This window comes from Aotus nancymaae, unplaced genomic scaffold (genome assembly GCF_030222135.1).
Source record: "Aotus nancymaae isolate 86718 unplaced genomic scaffold, 86718_ANA_hifiasm-v0.15.2.pri h1tg000015l_0, whole genome shotgun sequence".
Lineage (NCBI taxonomy): Eukaryota > Metazoa > Chordata > Mammalia > Primates > Aotidae > Aotus > Aotus nancymaae.
The window spans coordinates 2,549,917-2,564,124 of NW_026988426.1; the positions used below are offsets into that span (position 1 = coordinate 2,549,917).

At 55.6% G+C, this 14,208-nt stretch overlaps 1 protein-coding gene across 9 annotated transcripts in view; it reads left to right on the forward strand.

Annotated features, from left to right (window-relative positions):
* TECPR1 (tectonin beta-propeller repeat containing 1) overlaps positions 1-14,208 on the forward strand; it is a 37,395-nt gene that overhangs the window by 6,737 nt on the left and 16,450 nt on the right. For all 9 annotated transcript variants that reach the window (XR_010342810.1, XM_064376434.1, XM_064376433.1 and 6 more), the window contains 10 exons: positions 191-434; positions 1,179-1,361; positions 1,587-1,709; positions 3,775-3,900; positions 6,604-6,778; positions 6,901-7,001; positions 8,820-8,921; positions 10,360-10,505; positions 13,004-13,494; positions 13,938-14,083. Coding sequence is in view for 8 of the 9 variants with exons in the window: in XM_064376434.1 (XP_064232504.1) it covers positions 210-434; positions 1,179-1,361; positions 1,587-1,709; positions 3,775-3,900; positions 6,604-6,778; positions 6,901-7,001; positions 8,820-8,921; positions 10,360-10,505; positions 13,004-13,494; positions 13,938-14,083 (1,818 nt within the window). In the remaining variant the exon portion in view is untranslated. The remainder of the gene's footprint in view (positions 1-190; positions 435-1,178; positions 1,362-1,586; positions 1,710-3,774; positions 3,901-6,603; positions 6,779-6,900; positions 7,002-8,819; positions 8,922-10,359; positions 10,506-13,003; positions 13,495-13,937; positions 14,084-14,208) is intronic.

The following is a 14,208-nucleotide window of genomic DNA, read 5'->3' on the forward strand; positions in this document are numbered from 1 at the left end:
TTTTAAATTCTTTCAAAAACAAAGAAGAGGCCGGGTACGGTGGTTCACGCCTGTAATCCCAACACTTTGGGAGGCCAAGGCAGGAGAATCACTTGACTCTGATGTCCCTGGCTGGGATCTGTGGTTTCACTTGACTCTGATGTCCCCTGGGCTGGGATCCTGGATACTGACCCTCATCCTCCTGCCACAGGTTACCTCCAGCCGCCACCATGCCCAACTCAGTACTGTGGGCAGTGGACCTCTTCGGGAGAGTGTACACGCTGTCCACAGCTGGCCAGTACTGGGAGCTGTGTAAGGACGCCCAGCTGGAGTTCAAGCGCGTCAGCGCCACCACACAGTGCTGCTGGGGCATTGCTTGTGACAACCAGGTCTACGTGTACGTGTGTGCCAGTGATGTCCCCATCCGCCGCCGTGAGGAGGCCTATGAGAATCAGGTAGCGTCCCTCATGGTTAGAGTTGCTGAGTGGGCCATTTTGCTGGGTTATTGGTTAAAATGACGAACCACAGGCCGGGCATGGTGGCTCACACCCGTAATTCCAGCATTTTGAGAGGCCGAGGCAGGCAGATCATGAGGTCAGGAGTTCGAGACCAGACTGGCCAATATGGTGAAACCTCGTCTCTACTAAAAATACAAAAATTAGCTGGGCGTGGTAACGCGCACCTATAGTCCCAACTACTCAGGAGGCTGAGGCAGGAGGATCGCTTGAGCCTGGAAGGTCAAGGCTGCAGTAAGCGATAATCGTGCCCAGCACTGCAGCCTGGGCAACAGAGCAAGACCCTGTCCTCCTGCGCCCCCTGAAAAAATCCAAGTTGCAGGGCATCCAGGGTCTTTGAGGCTGAAGCCACCATTGTGTCCTCACCAAAGCAGGCTGGCCAGGTCCCCACGAGGACAGGCTCCAGTGGTTTCCAGGAGCCCAGGATAAGGCGTGCCCTCCAATGCCTCGCAGGGGGGTTCTTTGCCCTTTGGGGCCGTGCTGATGTATTTGCTGGCTCGTGATGAAGAGACGTGGGGGTCCCCAGTCACTGGGTCCCACGTAGGCTCTCTGCTCACTTCCTATTCTGGAGATCAATGAGGGGCCGGCTGGTCAGGGTCAGCTGGCCCTGGAGATGCCTGGCCCGCCTGGGTTCCCACACAGCAGGCTTGGGTCCAAGGCCGCCCCTATGTCTCTGGCCCTCAGCGCTGGAACCCCGTGGGTGGCTTCTGTGAGAAGCTCCTGCTGAGTGACCGCTGGCTGTGGAGTGATGTGAGTGGGCTCCAGCACCGGCCGCTGGACAGGGTGGCTCTGCCCTCGCCGCACTGGGAGTGGGAGTCCGACTGGTACGTGGATGAGAACTTTGGAGGGGAACCCACCGAGAAAGGGGTAGGTAAACTTGGTACCCGCCGTGGCTGCCCTGTGGGGAGGGGGCTCCTGGGACCCCACCTGTCCCCGCCATGCTTCTGTCCCTGCACCCTGTGGTGCCTGAGCTCTGCTTGATGCGGCGGGATGGGAGCTTGCGTGCTTCAGGCCGCGCCCTCCCTCCCCACCTTCCCCAGCTCTTCAAATGCCTTCCCTGCAGAGCCTGAGAGCCCTGCCTTGGTGTTTCAGGGATGGACATACGCCATCGACTTTCCCGCCACCTACACAAGAGACAAGAAGTGGAATTCTTGTGTGCGGCGCCGGAAGTGGATCCGGTACAGGAGATACAAATCCCGGGACATCTGGGCCAAGGTCTTTGTGCCTGAATATGGTTTGGGGGCAGGACAGGGCCAGGACAGACTGTCACATGCAGCCTCCTCTCCACCATTCCCACCTGCGCACCAGGGACACCACACCCATCCTGGGACCTGGCCTGTGAGCTGTTTCCTGTCCTGGGAACACCACAGCACTGCATGTCCCTTTACTTGGGAGATGTTCACCCAGGGAGCCAGGCCAGGCCCAGGACAGCACAGAACCTGCCCTGACTCTGGTGTTCAAGCTGCTGTGTCCCAGACCAAGCCTCTGTCTGGCACTTTGTCCTCCCCCTCAGCCAAGGGAGGCACCTCTGGCTCTAGTATTGCACTACAACCCAAGGAATCTCCCAGCTTAGGGAAGACAGGCCCAGACTCGGGTCTTGCCATGGCCTCCAATGAGCAGAGGCCTCCCTGGGGAGTCCAGGGCTGAGAGGTGGGGCTGCCCATGGAACTGGAAGCAGCCCAGAGACCAGGGAGCTGGCCCTATTTTTTTTTTTTTTTTTGAGACAGAGTCTCACTCTCACCCAGGCTGCAGTGCAGTGGTGCGATCTTGGCTAACTGCAACCTCTGTCTCCTGGCTTCAAGTGATTCTCTGCCGCAGCCTCCGAGTAGCTGGGATTACAGGCGCATGCCACCACACCTGGCTAATTTTTTTATACCTTTTTTTTTTAGTAGCAACAGGGTTTCACCATCTTGGCCAGGCTAGTCTTGAACTCCTAACCACATGATTCACCTGCCTCACCGTCCCAAAGTGCTGGGATTTTGAGCATGAGCCACCACGCTTGGCCCTGTTTTTGTTTCATTTTAAGAGATGGGGTCTTGCTCTGTTGCCCAGACTGGAGTGCAGTGGTGCACTCAGAGCTCACTGTAGCCTTGAACTGCTGAGCTCAAGCAGTCCTCCCACCTCAGCCTCCCAAGTAGCTGAGACTACAGCCATGCACCACCATACCCGGTTAACTTTTTTTTTTTTTTTTAAGACAGAGTCTCGCTCTTGTTGCCCAGGCTGGAGTGCAATGGCGAGATCTCGGCTCACCGCAAACTCCACCTCCAGGGTTCAAGTGATTCTCCTGCCCCAGCCTCCCAAGTAGCTGGGATTACAGGTGCCCTTCACCACGCCCAGCTAATTTTTTGTATTTTTAGTAGACACAGGGTTTCACTATGTTGGTCAGGCTAGTCTCAAACTTCTGACCTCAGGCGAACCACCCACCTCAGCCTCCCAAAGTGCTGGGATTACAGGCATGAGCCGCCGTGCCCAGACTTACCTGGTTAATTTTTAAATTTTTTGTAGAGGCTGGGTGCTGTGGCTCATGCTTCTAATCCTAGCACTTGGGAGGCCAAGGCAGGTAGATCACTTGAGGCCAGGAGTTTGAGAGCAGCCTGGCCAACATGGTGAAACCCCATCTCTACTAAAAATACAAAAATTAGCCAGGTCTGGTGGCACGAACCTGTAATCCCAGCTACTTGGGAGGCTGAGGCAGGAGAATTGCTTGAACCTGGGAGGCAGAGGTTGCAGTGAGCCAAGATTGCACCACTACACTCCAGCCTTGGCAACAGAGCGAGACCCAGTCTCAAAAAGAAAATAGTAATAATTAAATAAAGTAAGTTTTTTGTAGAGATGAAGTCTTGCTATGTTGCCCAGGCTGGTCTTGAACTCCTGGCATCAAGCAATCTTCTTGCCATGGCCTCTCAAAGCACCGGGAAGGCCAATGACTTTTGAAGACTTACACTGGCAAGGCCGTGTTTTGTCATCAGCCTCATTCTTAAGGCTGAGAACTGAGTCACGGAGGTCTGGTCACTGGGAAGCCCAGAGCCGAGACCCCGTGTGCATCTGCCTTCCACATGGGGGCAGCAGTGACCACTCAGGGACAACTGTTCAGGCCTTGGCCAACAGGGAGGACGGATCAAGGGCCCCCACAGTCCTGATGCTGCCTTCCCTGTGAATGCAGGCAGCTGTGGGCCGAGCTGGAGAATGGAGGTCTGGATAGCAGGTGGGCAGGAGGTGGTTACATGCCCAGGTGGCCACCGGGCACTGACTGCTGCCACTTCTCACATCCTTGATTCAGATCCCCTCGAAGGACGACCCCAAGGAGCTGCCCGACCCCTTCAACGACCTCTCTGTCGGGGGCTGGGAGATCATGGAGGAACCCGTGGGCCGCCTGTCAGTGTGGGCTGTGTCTCTGCAGGGCAGGGTAAGGCCAACCCTTCTCCCTGCCCCGGTTCCCCACCATCCCACCTCCTGTGGGGTCCTGTCCTGTTTACCCTATGGGTCTCGCTTGTCCCAGGAGCCCCAGCTCCCCCACCCCAGGTCTGCTCCTGGCCTTTCTCTTCTCCGAGCCCCCAGTGTGCTCATCAGTGCCCAGCCTCAGCTCAAGTACCTTCAGTGTGGCCTCAAGACAGATTCTGAGCTCCTGCTGGAGCCCTGCTTGTGCCTCCCACACAGTCTTCAGGAATAATGTGGTGGTGGGTGTGTGGGTGATGGAAGGTGTGCCAGTGGACAGATGGGTGGAAGGTGTGCAGATGGATGTGTGTGTGTTTGGAAGGGTGGATGGGTGGGTGTGTGGAAGGATGGGTGGATGGGTGAGTCTGGATGAATGGGTGTGTGGATGGATGGGTGGAGGATGGGTGTGTGGATGGATGGGTGGGTGGGTTTGTGGATGGATGGGTGGGTGGGTGTGTGGATGGATGGATAGATGGGTGGGTGGGGGTATTTGTGGATGGATGGGTGGATGAGTGAGTCTGGATAGATGAGTGAGTCTGGATGAATGGGTGTGTGGATGGATGGGTGGAGAATGGGTGTGTGGATGGATGGGTGGATAGATGAGTGTGTGGATGGATGGGTGGGTGAGTGTATGGATGGATGGATAGGGGTGTGTGTGTGTGTGTTGATGTAAGGAAGGTGTGCAGATGGATGAATGGATGGGTGGTTGAGTGGATGGATGGATGGATGGATGTGTAGATGGATGGATGGGTGAGTGTATGGATGGATGGATGGATGTGTGAATAGATGAGTGGATGAGTGTGTGGATGGATGGGCAGTGGGTGGGTGGGTGGATGGATGAGTAGGTGGGTATATGGATGGATGAGTGTGTGGATAGATGAGTGGGTGGGTGTGTGGATGGATGGATGGTGGGTGGGTGTGTGGATGGATGGGTGGGTGGGTGTGTGGATGGATGGGCAGTGGGTGGATGTGTAGATGGATGGGTGGGTGGGTATATGGATGGATGGGTGTGTGGATGGATGGGTGGGTGAGTGTGTGGATGGATGGATGGGTGGGTGTGTGGATGGATGGGTGGGTGAGTGCATGGATGGATGGGTGGGTGGGTGAGTGTGGATGGATGGATGGGTGGGTGTATGGATGGATGGGTGTGTGGATAGATGAGCAGGTGGGTGTGTGGATGGATGGGCAGTGGGTGGGTGTGTAGATGGATGGATGGGTGTGTGGATGGATGGGTGGGTGAGTGTGTGGATTAATGGATGGGTGGGTGTGTGGATGGATGGGTGGGTGGGTGAGTATGGATGGATGGGTGGGTGGGTATATGGATGGATGGGTGTGTGGATAGATGAGCAGGTGGGTGTGTGGATGGATGGGCAGTGGGTGGGTGTGTGGATAGATGGGTGGGTGAGTGTGTGGATGGATGGGCAGTGGGTGGGTGTGTGGATGGATGGGTGTGTGGGTGTGTGGACAGGTGGGTGGGTGTGTGGGTGGATGGGTGGGTGGGTGGTGGATCTGTGGCTGTTTAGAGACAGGCAATCCTGTTTGAGGGAGTTTGTGAGCTAAGTAGAGGGATCAAAACAGCCCGTGACGGCAGCAGAGGCCCCAAGGGTTCTGGGCTCAGGGCCCTGACACTCGAGTCGCAGCTTTCAGCTGCATGGCAGGATCTTCAGGAACTCTCACCACACACTGATCATGGTTCTCCAGGGGCCTTTGCAATTGTCAGAAGTTGCAGGTTCTGTCACAGCCTCCCTCTGGGGCCATGTTGGCCTGGGCATAGGCGAACACAGTTGCTTCCTCTGAGCCCTGCTGAAAGGCGGTGGGCAGGGGCCAGGCAGAGCATAACTGGCCTAGGACTGAGCTGCCATCGGGGGGCCGTGCCCATCTGGGTGCAAAGAGAAGGGAGAACAGGGGCCGTAGAGCAGCATTTGTGTCCCCAAATGTCAGCTGTGAGCCGGTGCTGTTTGCACCACACCTGTGGTCCGTGAGAGGCAGCACCAGGACCTGGGCTTCTATAGAAACTGGGGAGACAGATGGGCCCTGAAGCCACCTGCCAGCAGAAGGGAGGCTCCCAGGCCTAGTCCTGCAGGGCCTGCTGTAGGGGGATGGTGGCAGAATTGGGAGGCTGGGGTCCCCAGTCTGAAGACAGCCCTCTGGACCATGAAGTGAGATGCAGTCTCCTCCAGGTAAAATGAGCCAAACAGTTCTGACGCTCTGAGCATGTTGCTCCCAGTCTTAATCATTCAGTTAAGGAAAAAAGAACTGACATCTTAGACAGTTTTATGAATGGGGATTAGAGGTTTTCCCATTTATCCATTGGGACCTCTGTCTCATCTAGAGCCTGGTGTCGTGAGAGCACATTGCCACAAGGGGGCGCGGGATACATGGGCTGGCTGGAGTAGCAAGAGACCCACATGCCTGAGCCTGGAGTCAGGTGGTGGGTGGGTGTCCATGAGTGGGTGGGGTTGGGGGCATCACCCCAAGCAGATGAATGGAACAGGTGTATCCCTCAGGACCGCTGGAATCCAGGGTTTGAATTTTTTTGGCTGGAGTAGGGGCCAGGGAGTGAGATCTGGGCAGTCAGGATACATGGGTCCCACCCCCCACCACACCGAGACCCCCGTGCTTGACTGGTGTGAATGAATTGATGCGAGTGCCCTGTCCCTGACTTGCCTCCCAGGTGTGGTACAGAGAGGACGTCAGCCACTCCAACCCTGAAGGGTCCTCCTGGTCCCTGCTGGACACCCCCGGGGAGGTGGTTCAGATCAGCTGTGGGCCCCACGACCTCCTGTGGGCCACGCTCTGGGAGGGGCAGGCCCTGGTCCGGGAAGGAATCAACAGGAGCAACCCCAAAGGTGGGCAGCCCAGCCCCACCACCCGCCTACCCTGTATTGGGGAGAAGGGTGAGGGTCACTCGTTCCTCAGCCATCCAGGCTGATGGGGGCCACTTGGCGGGGGTTTCTTGGGGGCCCGGTAGGAAGTTCCTGGTCCATCGTGGAGCCTCCTGGATCTGAAAATGGGATCATGCACGTCTCAGTGGGAGTAAGCGTGGTCTGGGCCGTCACCAAGGACCGGAAGGTAAGACAAGGATGCCACGCCGGTTCCCTTGAAGGTTGTTTTCTGTTCTTGCGAGTGTGGTCTAAACAGCCGGGCACGGTGGCTTACACCTATAATCCCAGTACTCTGGGAGGCCAAGGCCAGAGGATCACTTGAGCCCAGGAATTTTAGACCAGCCTAAGCAACATAGCAAGACCCCATCTCTATAAAAAATAATAAAAAATTAGCCAGATGTGGTGGTCCATGCTTGTGGTCCCAGCTACAAGGGAGGCTGAGGTTGGGGGATCGCCTGAGTCCAGGAGTCAGAGACCACAGTGAGCCGTGATCGCACCACTGTACTCCAGCCTGGGTGACAGAGCAAGACCCTGTCTAAATTAAAAAGAAAAACCTGGTCCGGGTGCAGTAGCTCATGCCTGTAATCCCAGCATTTTGGGAGGCCGAGGTGGGCAGCTCACCTAAGATCAGGAGTTCGAGACCAGCCTGTCCAACATGGTGAAACTCCGTTTTTACTAAAAATACAAAAAATTAGCTGAGTGTTGTGGTGGGTGCCTATAATCCTAGGCTACTTGGGAGACTCAGGCAGAAGAATTGCTTGAACCTGGGAGGCAGAGGTTGCAGTGAGCCAAAATTGCACCACTGCCCTCCAGCCTGGGCAACAAGAGCGAAACTCCATCTCAAGAAAAAACATAAATAAATAAAATAATAATAATTAAATGACAAGAATGAAACTCTGTCTCCAAAAAAAGAAAAACCCATTAGAACAAATGGGGTTTCAGCATGTTGTCCAGGCTGGTCTCAAACTCCTGACCTCAGGTGATCCACCCGCCTCGGTATCCCAAAGTGCTGGGATTATAGGCATGAGCCACTGCACCCAGCAGCATCTCAGGAATTGTAACAGCACAGGGTCTCCAGTGGGTCTGAGACTGATGGGGCTTTCCCCAGGCCACCATGGAGAATTGATAAGAAGAGCCCAAATGGAGTGCTGGGTGGGCTTGGTGGGGTAGAGGGTGACCAGCAGCGGAATCACAGAGCCACAGGTAGTCTGGGAAAATCTGGTAGGAGTCTGTGTATTTTTATACGTTGACATGAAAAAACTTACCTTTAAGAGTATTTCCTAGGCTGGGTGTGGTGGCTCACGCCTGTAATCCCAACACTTTGGGAGGCTGAGGCGAGCGGATCATGAGGTCAGGAGATTGAAACCATCCTGGCCAACTTGGTGAAACACTGTCTCTACTAAAAATACAAAAATAGGCTGGGCGTGGTGGCAGGTACCTGTAATCCCAGCTACTTGGGAGGCTGAGGCAGGAGAATCACTTGAACTGGGGAATGGGAGGTTGAACCAGGGAATGGGAGGTTTTGGTGAGCCAAGGTCACACCACTGCACTCCAGCCTGGTGACAGAAGAGTATTTCGTGAAGCACTTAGACCCAAAACAGGGGTCTAATTTTTTCTAATAATGAGGTTTTTTTTAACTGGTTTTTCTAAATAACATTATTAAGGCCATTGTCTTTCACAAGGACCAACTTGAATCAAATAAAGTAACCTTTTCCAAGCATTAGGCTGGAGAACTGGCAGGAAGCTGCCAGGACACGTGTGGCTGAGGCCAGGGGACCCTCAGCCCTCGTGGATAGTGCCAGGCACAGGAGATGCGGCTGGGGTGTGGGAAGAGGGACATGGACTGTGGATTGGGGCTTCCTCACTAAATGATGTGCCCTGCTCATTTGTGACATGAACCAAAGGATTAAATTATTCATTGGTTCTCCCTGAAACTTAAACGAACAAACCAACCTTCTGTTTCAGTGGCCCTCCAGGAAGGCATGTTTATTTCTGACTTCCCCAGGTGTGGTTCCGAAGAGGCGTCAACTCTCACAATCCCTGCGGCACCAGCTGGATTGAGATGGTTGGGGAGATGACGATGGTGAACGTGGGAATGAATGACCAGGTGTGCCCATGGGTCCGCAGCTCCTAAACAGCAGGGCTCTCAGAATGGGGGCTCCTGATACCACACAATGGCCTGGTGGCCCCTTCCCACTCCAAGAGCTCATGATGTAGTACAGCCGGGGGTCCTAGCACCTCTGCACACTCTCAGTCTGCAGAACCAGGGGACTAGTTCTGCGAGGGTCCCAGGGCCCTTGCTTATCCCTGGGTCAATTTCCTAAGGTCTCTCAGAGCAGTGAGCAGGGACCTGCCCTGGCTGGAAGGGGTTCCTGGAGACTGGAAGTTTCCTTGAGAAATGTGTAGGTGAAATCAGGTGTGATGGTCGCCAAGTGAAGGATGAAGCTGACCTCCTAACATGGACTCCGAGGATGCAGCCTCTCTCTTTTTTTCTGAGACAGACTCTCACTCTATCACCCAGGCTTGAGTGCAGTGACGTGATCATGGCTCACTGCAATCTCCACCTTTCAGGTTCAAGCGATTCTCCTGCCTCAGCCTCATGAGTAGCTGGGATTACAGGCTTGCACCACCATATCTGGCTAATTTTTGTATTGTTTGTAGAGACAGGGTTTTGCCATGTTAGCCAGGCTGATCTCAAACTCCTGACCTCAAGTGATCCACCCCCCTTGGCCTCCCAAAGTTCTGGGATTACAGGCATGAGCCACCGCACCCTGTCAGTCCAGCCTCTCTTAAGCATCATCTGCACAGTTTTACGGTGTGGTCTTCTCATAGATAATGAGGATTGGGGATTTTTAAGACTCAAAGGGTGGGCTGGGTGCAGTGCCTCACACCTGTAATCTCAGTACTTTGGGCAGCTGAAGTTGGCGAATCACCTGAGTCAGGAGTTCAAGACGAGCCTGGCCAACATGGTAAAACCCCGTCTGTACTGAAAAGACAAAATTAGCTGGGCCTGGTGGTGGGTGCCTGCAATCCCAGCTCCTCAGGAGGCTGAGGCAGGAGAATCATGGGAGGCAGAGGTTACAGTGAGCCGAGATTGTGCCAGTGCACTCCAGCCTGGACAACAGAGCAAGACTCTGTCTCAACAGCAAAAACAAAGACAACAAAACCAGGGCCACCTCTGGGTTCACTGGGGCATCAGCTGCCCACCAGAGGCCACATGCAAGACAAGGAGGCAGGTGAACCTCACTTCCTAACACAGCATCCCCCAGCCCTGCCGCTTCCCCTGGACCTTGTCACCTTGAAGCCCTGGGTCTGCCTGAGGTCAGGGAGACAGGACCGGGTCGAGGCTTCTCCTGAGCCCCCTTCCAGCATTTGACTTCTGTGCCCACCACATAGTTCCCCTCTTGCGCCTTCCCAGCCCACACATGCTCATGCGTGCACCCCCTGTACGTGGAGGGCCCTGCCTGCATTTTGCACCCCCAGGAAGGGAGAGAAGCCCCCAGTCCTGTGCCCAGCTTCCTCAGAGCAGCGCCTCTCTCTTCCAGGTGTGGGGCATCGGCTGTGAGGACCGAACCGTGTACTTCCGGCAGGGCGTCACCCCCAGCGAGCTCAGCGGGAAGACCTGGAAGGCCATTGTTGTGGCCCGAGAGTGTGACCAGTCTCACTCTGGCAGCTCGTCCAGTCTCCTCAGGTGACCAGGGGCGGCAGGGTGTGCAGGAGTCAGGCTGGGATGGGCTGTCTGAGCCCAGGTGGTCATGTCCAGAGGAGGCTGCCACCTGCCCCACTGAGTCCCAGGACTTGTCCCAGGCAGGAGAAAATGGGTCTTTCACTCACAAGAGGCACAGCCGTCCTTCCTCGGTCCCACAGAAAGGAGGTCCTGGGGACAGCCTGGGGTGGCCACTGGAGGTGTTTGACACCCTGGGCTGCCTGCCGGTGGTGGCCCCCGGGAGCAGGTAAGGCTGGGCTGTCGTGATGGAGGCGGGGCTCAACCCCAAGCAGGGCTGTCCCCTTGGTTCTGGAGGCGGAAGATCTGGGGCAGAAACAGTTTCTCTGTGGGGTAGAAGTAAAGGCCCCTCTGTCAAGGGGAAGCAAGGAGAAGAAAGAGGGTCTCTGCCTGGCCTGCAGCAGTGGTCTCAGACTCGGGCGGCAGCATCGCCTGGAGGGCTCGCTCAGACTTTGACTTCCAGGTCACACCCTGAGTTTCTGTTTGAGACTCGGCATTTCTCACCAGGCCCCAGGGCAACGCTGCTGCAGTTCTAGGGCTGCACCTGGGGGTCCCTGGGTCTAAAGAGTGTGGACAAGACCCAGCTCTGCCTGCCAGCCATGAAAACACAGGCAAGCGACTCAGTGTATGAGTAGGGGACAGCTCAGCTCCACAGTGAGAGTGTCCACATCATGGGTGTGGACGGAGATGCCACTTGGGGCCCGGGCTCTGCAGCCATCCACGTTCCTGCCTGTAGCTGCGACCCTCCCCAGCCCCTGGTCCAAACCCCTCTGTGCACCAAGCCTGGTGGTCACCACCCTGCTGTGCTGTCAGCCCGGAGGGCCAGAGAGGATAGTTGAGGCAGGCGTTTGCTCATGTATCACCTGAGGGTTTAGTCTGCTTAGCTGTCATCCAGGCTGGAGTGCAGAGGCATGATCATGGTTCACTGCAGCCTCCAACTCCCGGGCTAACGAAATCCTCCCACCTCCGCATTCCAAGTAGCTGGGATTACAGGTGTTCACCACCACATCTGGCTAATTTTTGCATTTTAAGTAGAGAGACACGGTTTCACCATCTTGGCCAGGTGGGTCTCAAACTCCTGACTTTAGGTGATCCGCCCACCTCTGTCTCTCAAAGTGCTGAGATTACAGGCATGAGCTGCCACACCCAGCCAGCTCGTAGTTCTTAAACTGGAAAGCACATTAGAATCAGCTGAGAAGCTTCAAAAACTACAGATGCCAAATTTTTATGACTTGGAGGTTAGCAATGGCTTCTTAGATATGACACCAAAAGCACAGGCAATGAGAAAATACAGATAAATTAGACTTCATTAAAATGAAAAGCATTTGTGAATCAAAGGATATTATCAAGAGAGTGAAAAGTCAGTGAAAGAAAGGCAAGGCTGGGTGCGGTAGCTCGGACCTGCAATCCCAGCACTTTGGGAGGCCAGAATAGAAGGATCGCTTGAGCCCAGGAGTTCAAGGCCAGCCTGGACAACACAGTGAGACCCCATCTCTACAGGAATTAAGAAAAAAAAAAATTATCCGGGTGCAGTGACATGTGCCTGTAGTCCTAGCTACTTGGGAGACAGAGGTGGGAAGATCACTTGAGCCAGGAGGTGGAAGCTGCAATGAGCCATGATCATGTCACTACGCTCTAGCCTGGGTGACAGAGAAAGACTCTGTTTCAAAACAAAGGACAATGACAAATGCCAGTGAGAACATGGAGAAACTGGAACCCTCATACACTGTTGGTAGGAATGTGAAATGGTGCAGCCACTGTGGAAAACAATTTAGCCATTCCCCAGACATTCAACAGGACTGTAGTGTGAACCAGCAAATCCATTGCTGGGTGTATACCCAAGAGACTTGAAAACACGTGTTTTAGTCTGTTTTGTGTTGCCATAAGGGAATCCTGAGGCTGAGTTTTTATAAAGAAAAGAGATTTATGGCCGGGCACGGTGGCTTACACCTGTAATCCCAGCGCTTTGGGAGGCCGAGGTGGGCAGATCACTTGAGGTCAGGAGTCCGAGACTAGCCTGGCCAACATGGTGAAACACCATCTCTACTAAAAACACAAAATTAGTCAGGTGTGATTGGTGCATGCCTGTAATCCTAACTATTCGGGAGATAGAGGCAGGAGAATCGCTTGAACCTGTGAGGTGGAAGTTGCAGTGAGCCTAGATCGTGCCACTGCACCCCAGCCTGGGCGACAGTGAGACCCGATCTCAAAAAAAAAAATACTAATTCTAGATCTTCACCTTCAGATGTGTCAATGTGATTGGTCTGCAGGGTGGCCCAGGCGTCAGCTCCCTGGGAAATAGGTGCTGATGTATACCTTGCACAGAGGAAGACAGGAGTTCAGAGAGGCTGTGACTTGCCCATGGTTCCCAGGCAGTCATGGTGGAGCATGCTGGAGCTGGGCCAGCCTGACAGTGCCTGTTCCCCCTGCAAGGGAGTGATGGGTCTCCCCTGACTTGTCCCCAGTGCTGGCTGCTTCTTCAGTGATGAGGTGAGGGGCAGTGTCGAGTCTGCCCCCAGCGACACCGACGCCTCCTCGGAAATCGAGAGACCAGGGCCTGGCCAGCCTCTCCCTGCAGAGTCTCTAGACGATTCCAGGAACCCCACGGGGAGCTCGGCCTCAGGCCCAGAGGCTGACAGGACCACAGAGGATACCATGGAGGACGCCTGCCCAGCGAAGGGCAGCAGGGAGGCCGGGCTTGACACACACCCTGGTCAGGCCTCCACTCTGGCAGAGCTGCCCTGGACCAATATTGACCTCAAGGAGCCCAAGAAAGTGCCCAGCCACTCGGCCGCCGGCTTCCCTGAGACCACCAGCCTCTCCTCGCTGGGGGTCCTCCCACTGGGCTTGGAGGAGCCGTACGGGGCGGATGACCACCCGCTGTGGGCCTGGGTGTCGGGAGGTGGCTGCGTGGTGGAGGCTTGTGCTGTGCCCAGGTGGTTCACTGTCCAGGCAGGTAAGGTCTCCTGCAGGGCCTAGAGGCATCACCAGAGCCGGGTGTCCTGGGCAGGTGGGATGTGGGAGGAGGCTGGGGGTGGGGTGGGCAGGCCTGCTGTCCTCCCTGGATGCCTCAGTGTACTCAGCAGCCCTGAACCAGACACTGAGCTCCTCTGTGGCCTCCAGAGACCAGCCTGAGGCTGTAAGGAGCTGGAAGCACAGTGGCCAGTGCCCCTTCCCCTGCCTCAGCCCCTCCCCTGTGCTAGCCGCGGTGGCCGCTTTTCAGGCTGAATTACTGGGGGACAGCAACTTGTCCATCAGGGCGAAGGGTGGAAGGGGGCTTAATAGTGATCATAGCTTCTGAGCTAGAATGGGCTGATTCGGTGGAGGGGAACGCCACGGCTTCCTGCCCAGCTGCAGGCAGGACGGAGCCCCAGCATTGAGGCTCTGGCTGCCCCGCAGGCCTGTCCCCCTCAGTGCAGACCCTGTCCCTGTCCATCACGCCGGCCCAGACAGCTGCCTGGAGGAAGCAGATCTTCCAGCAGCTCACGGAAAGGACCAAGCGGGAGCTGGAGAACTTCAGACACTACGAGCAGGCCGTAGAGCAGGTGGGTGCCCCGTTGGCCCCCCACGCATTGTTTTTTCCAACAATCATTCATTCAGCACCGACTGTGTACCAGGTCTGAGGTGGGGTGGAAGGAATGGGCGGATACCTCTATCCACCCATCTCCCG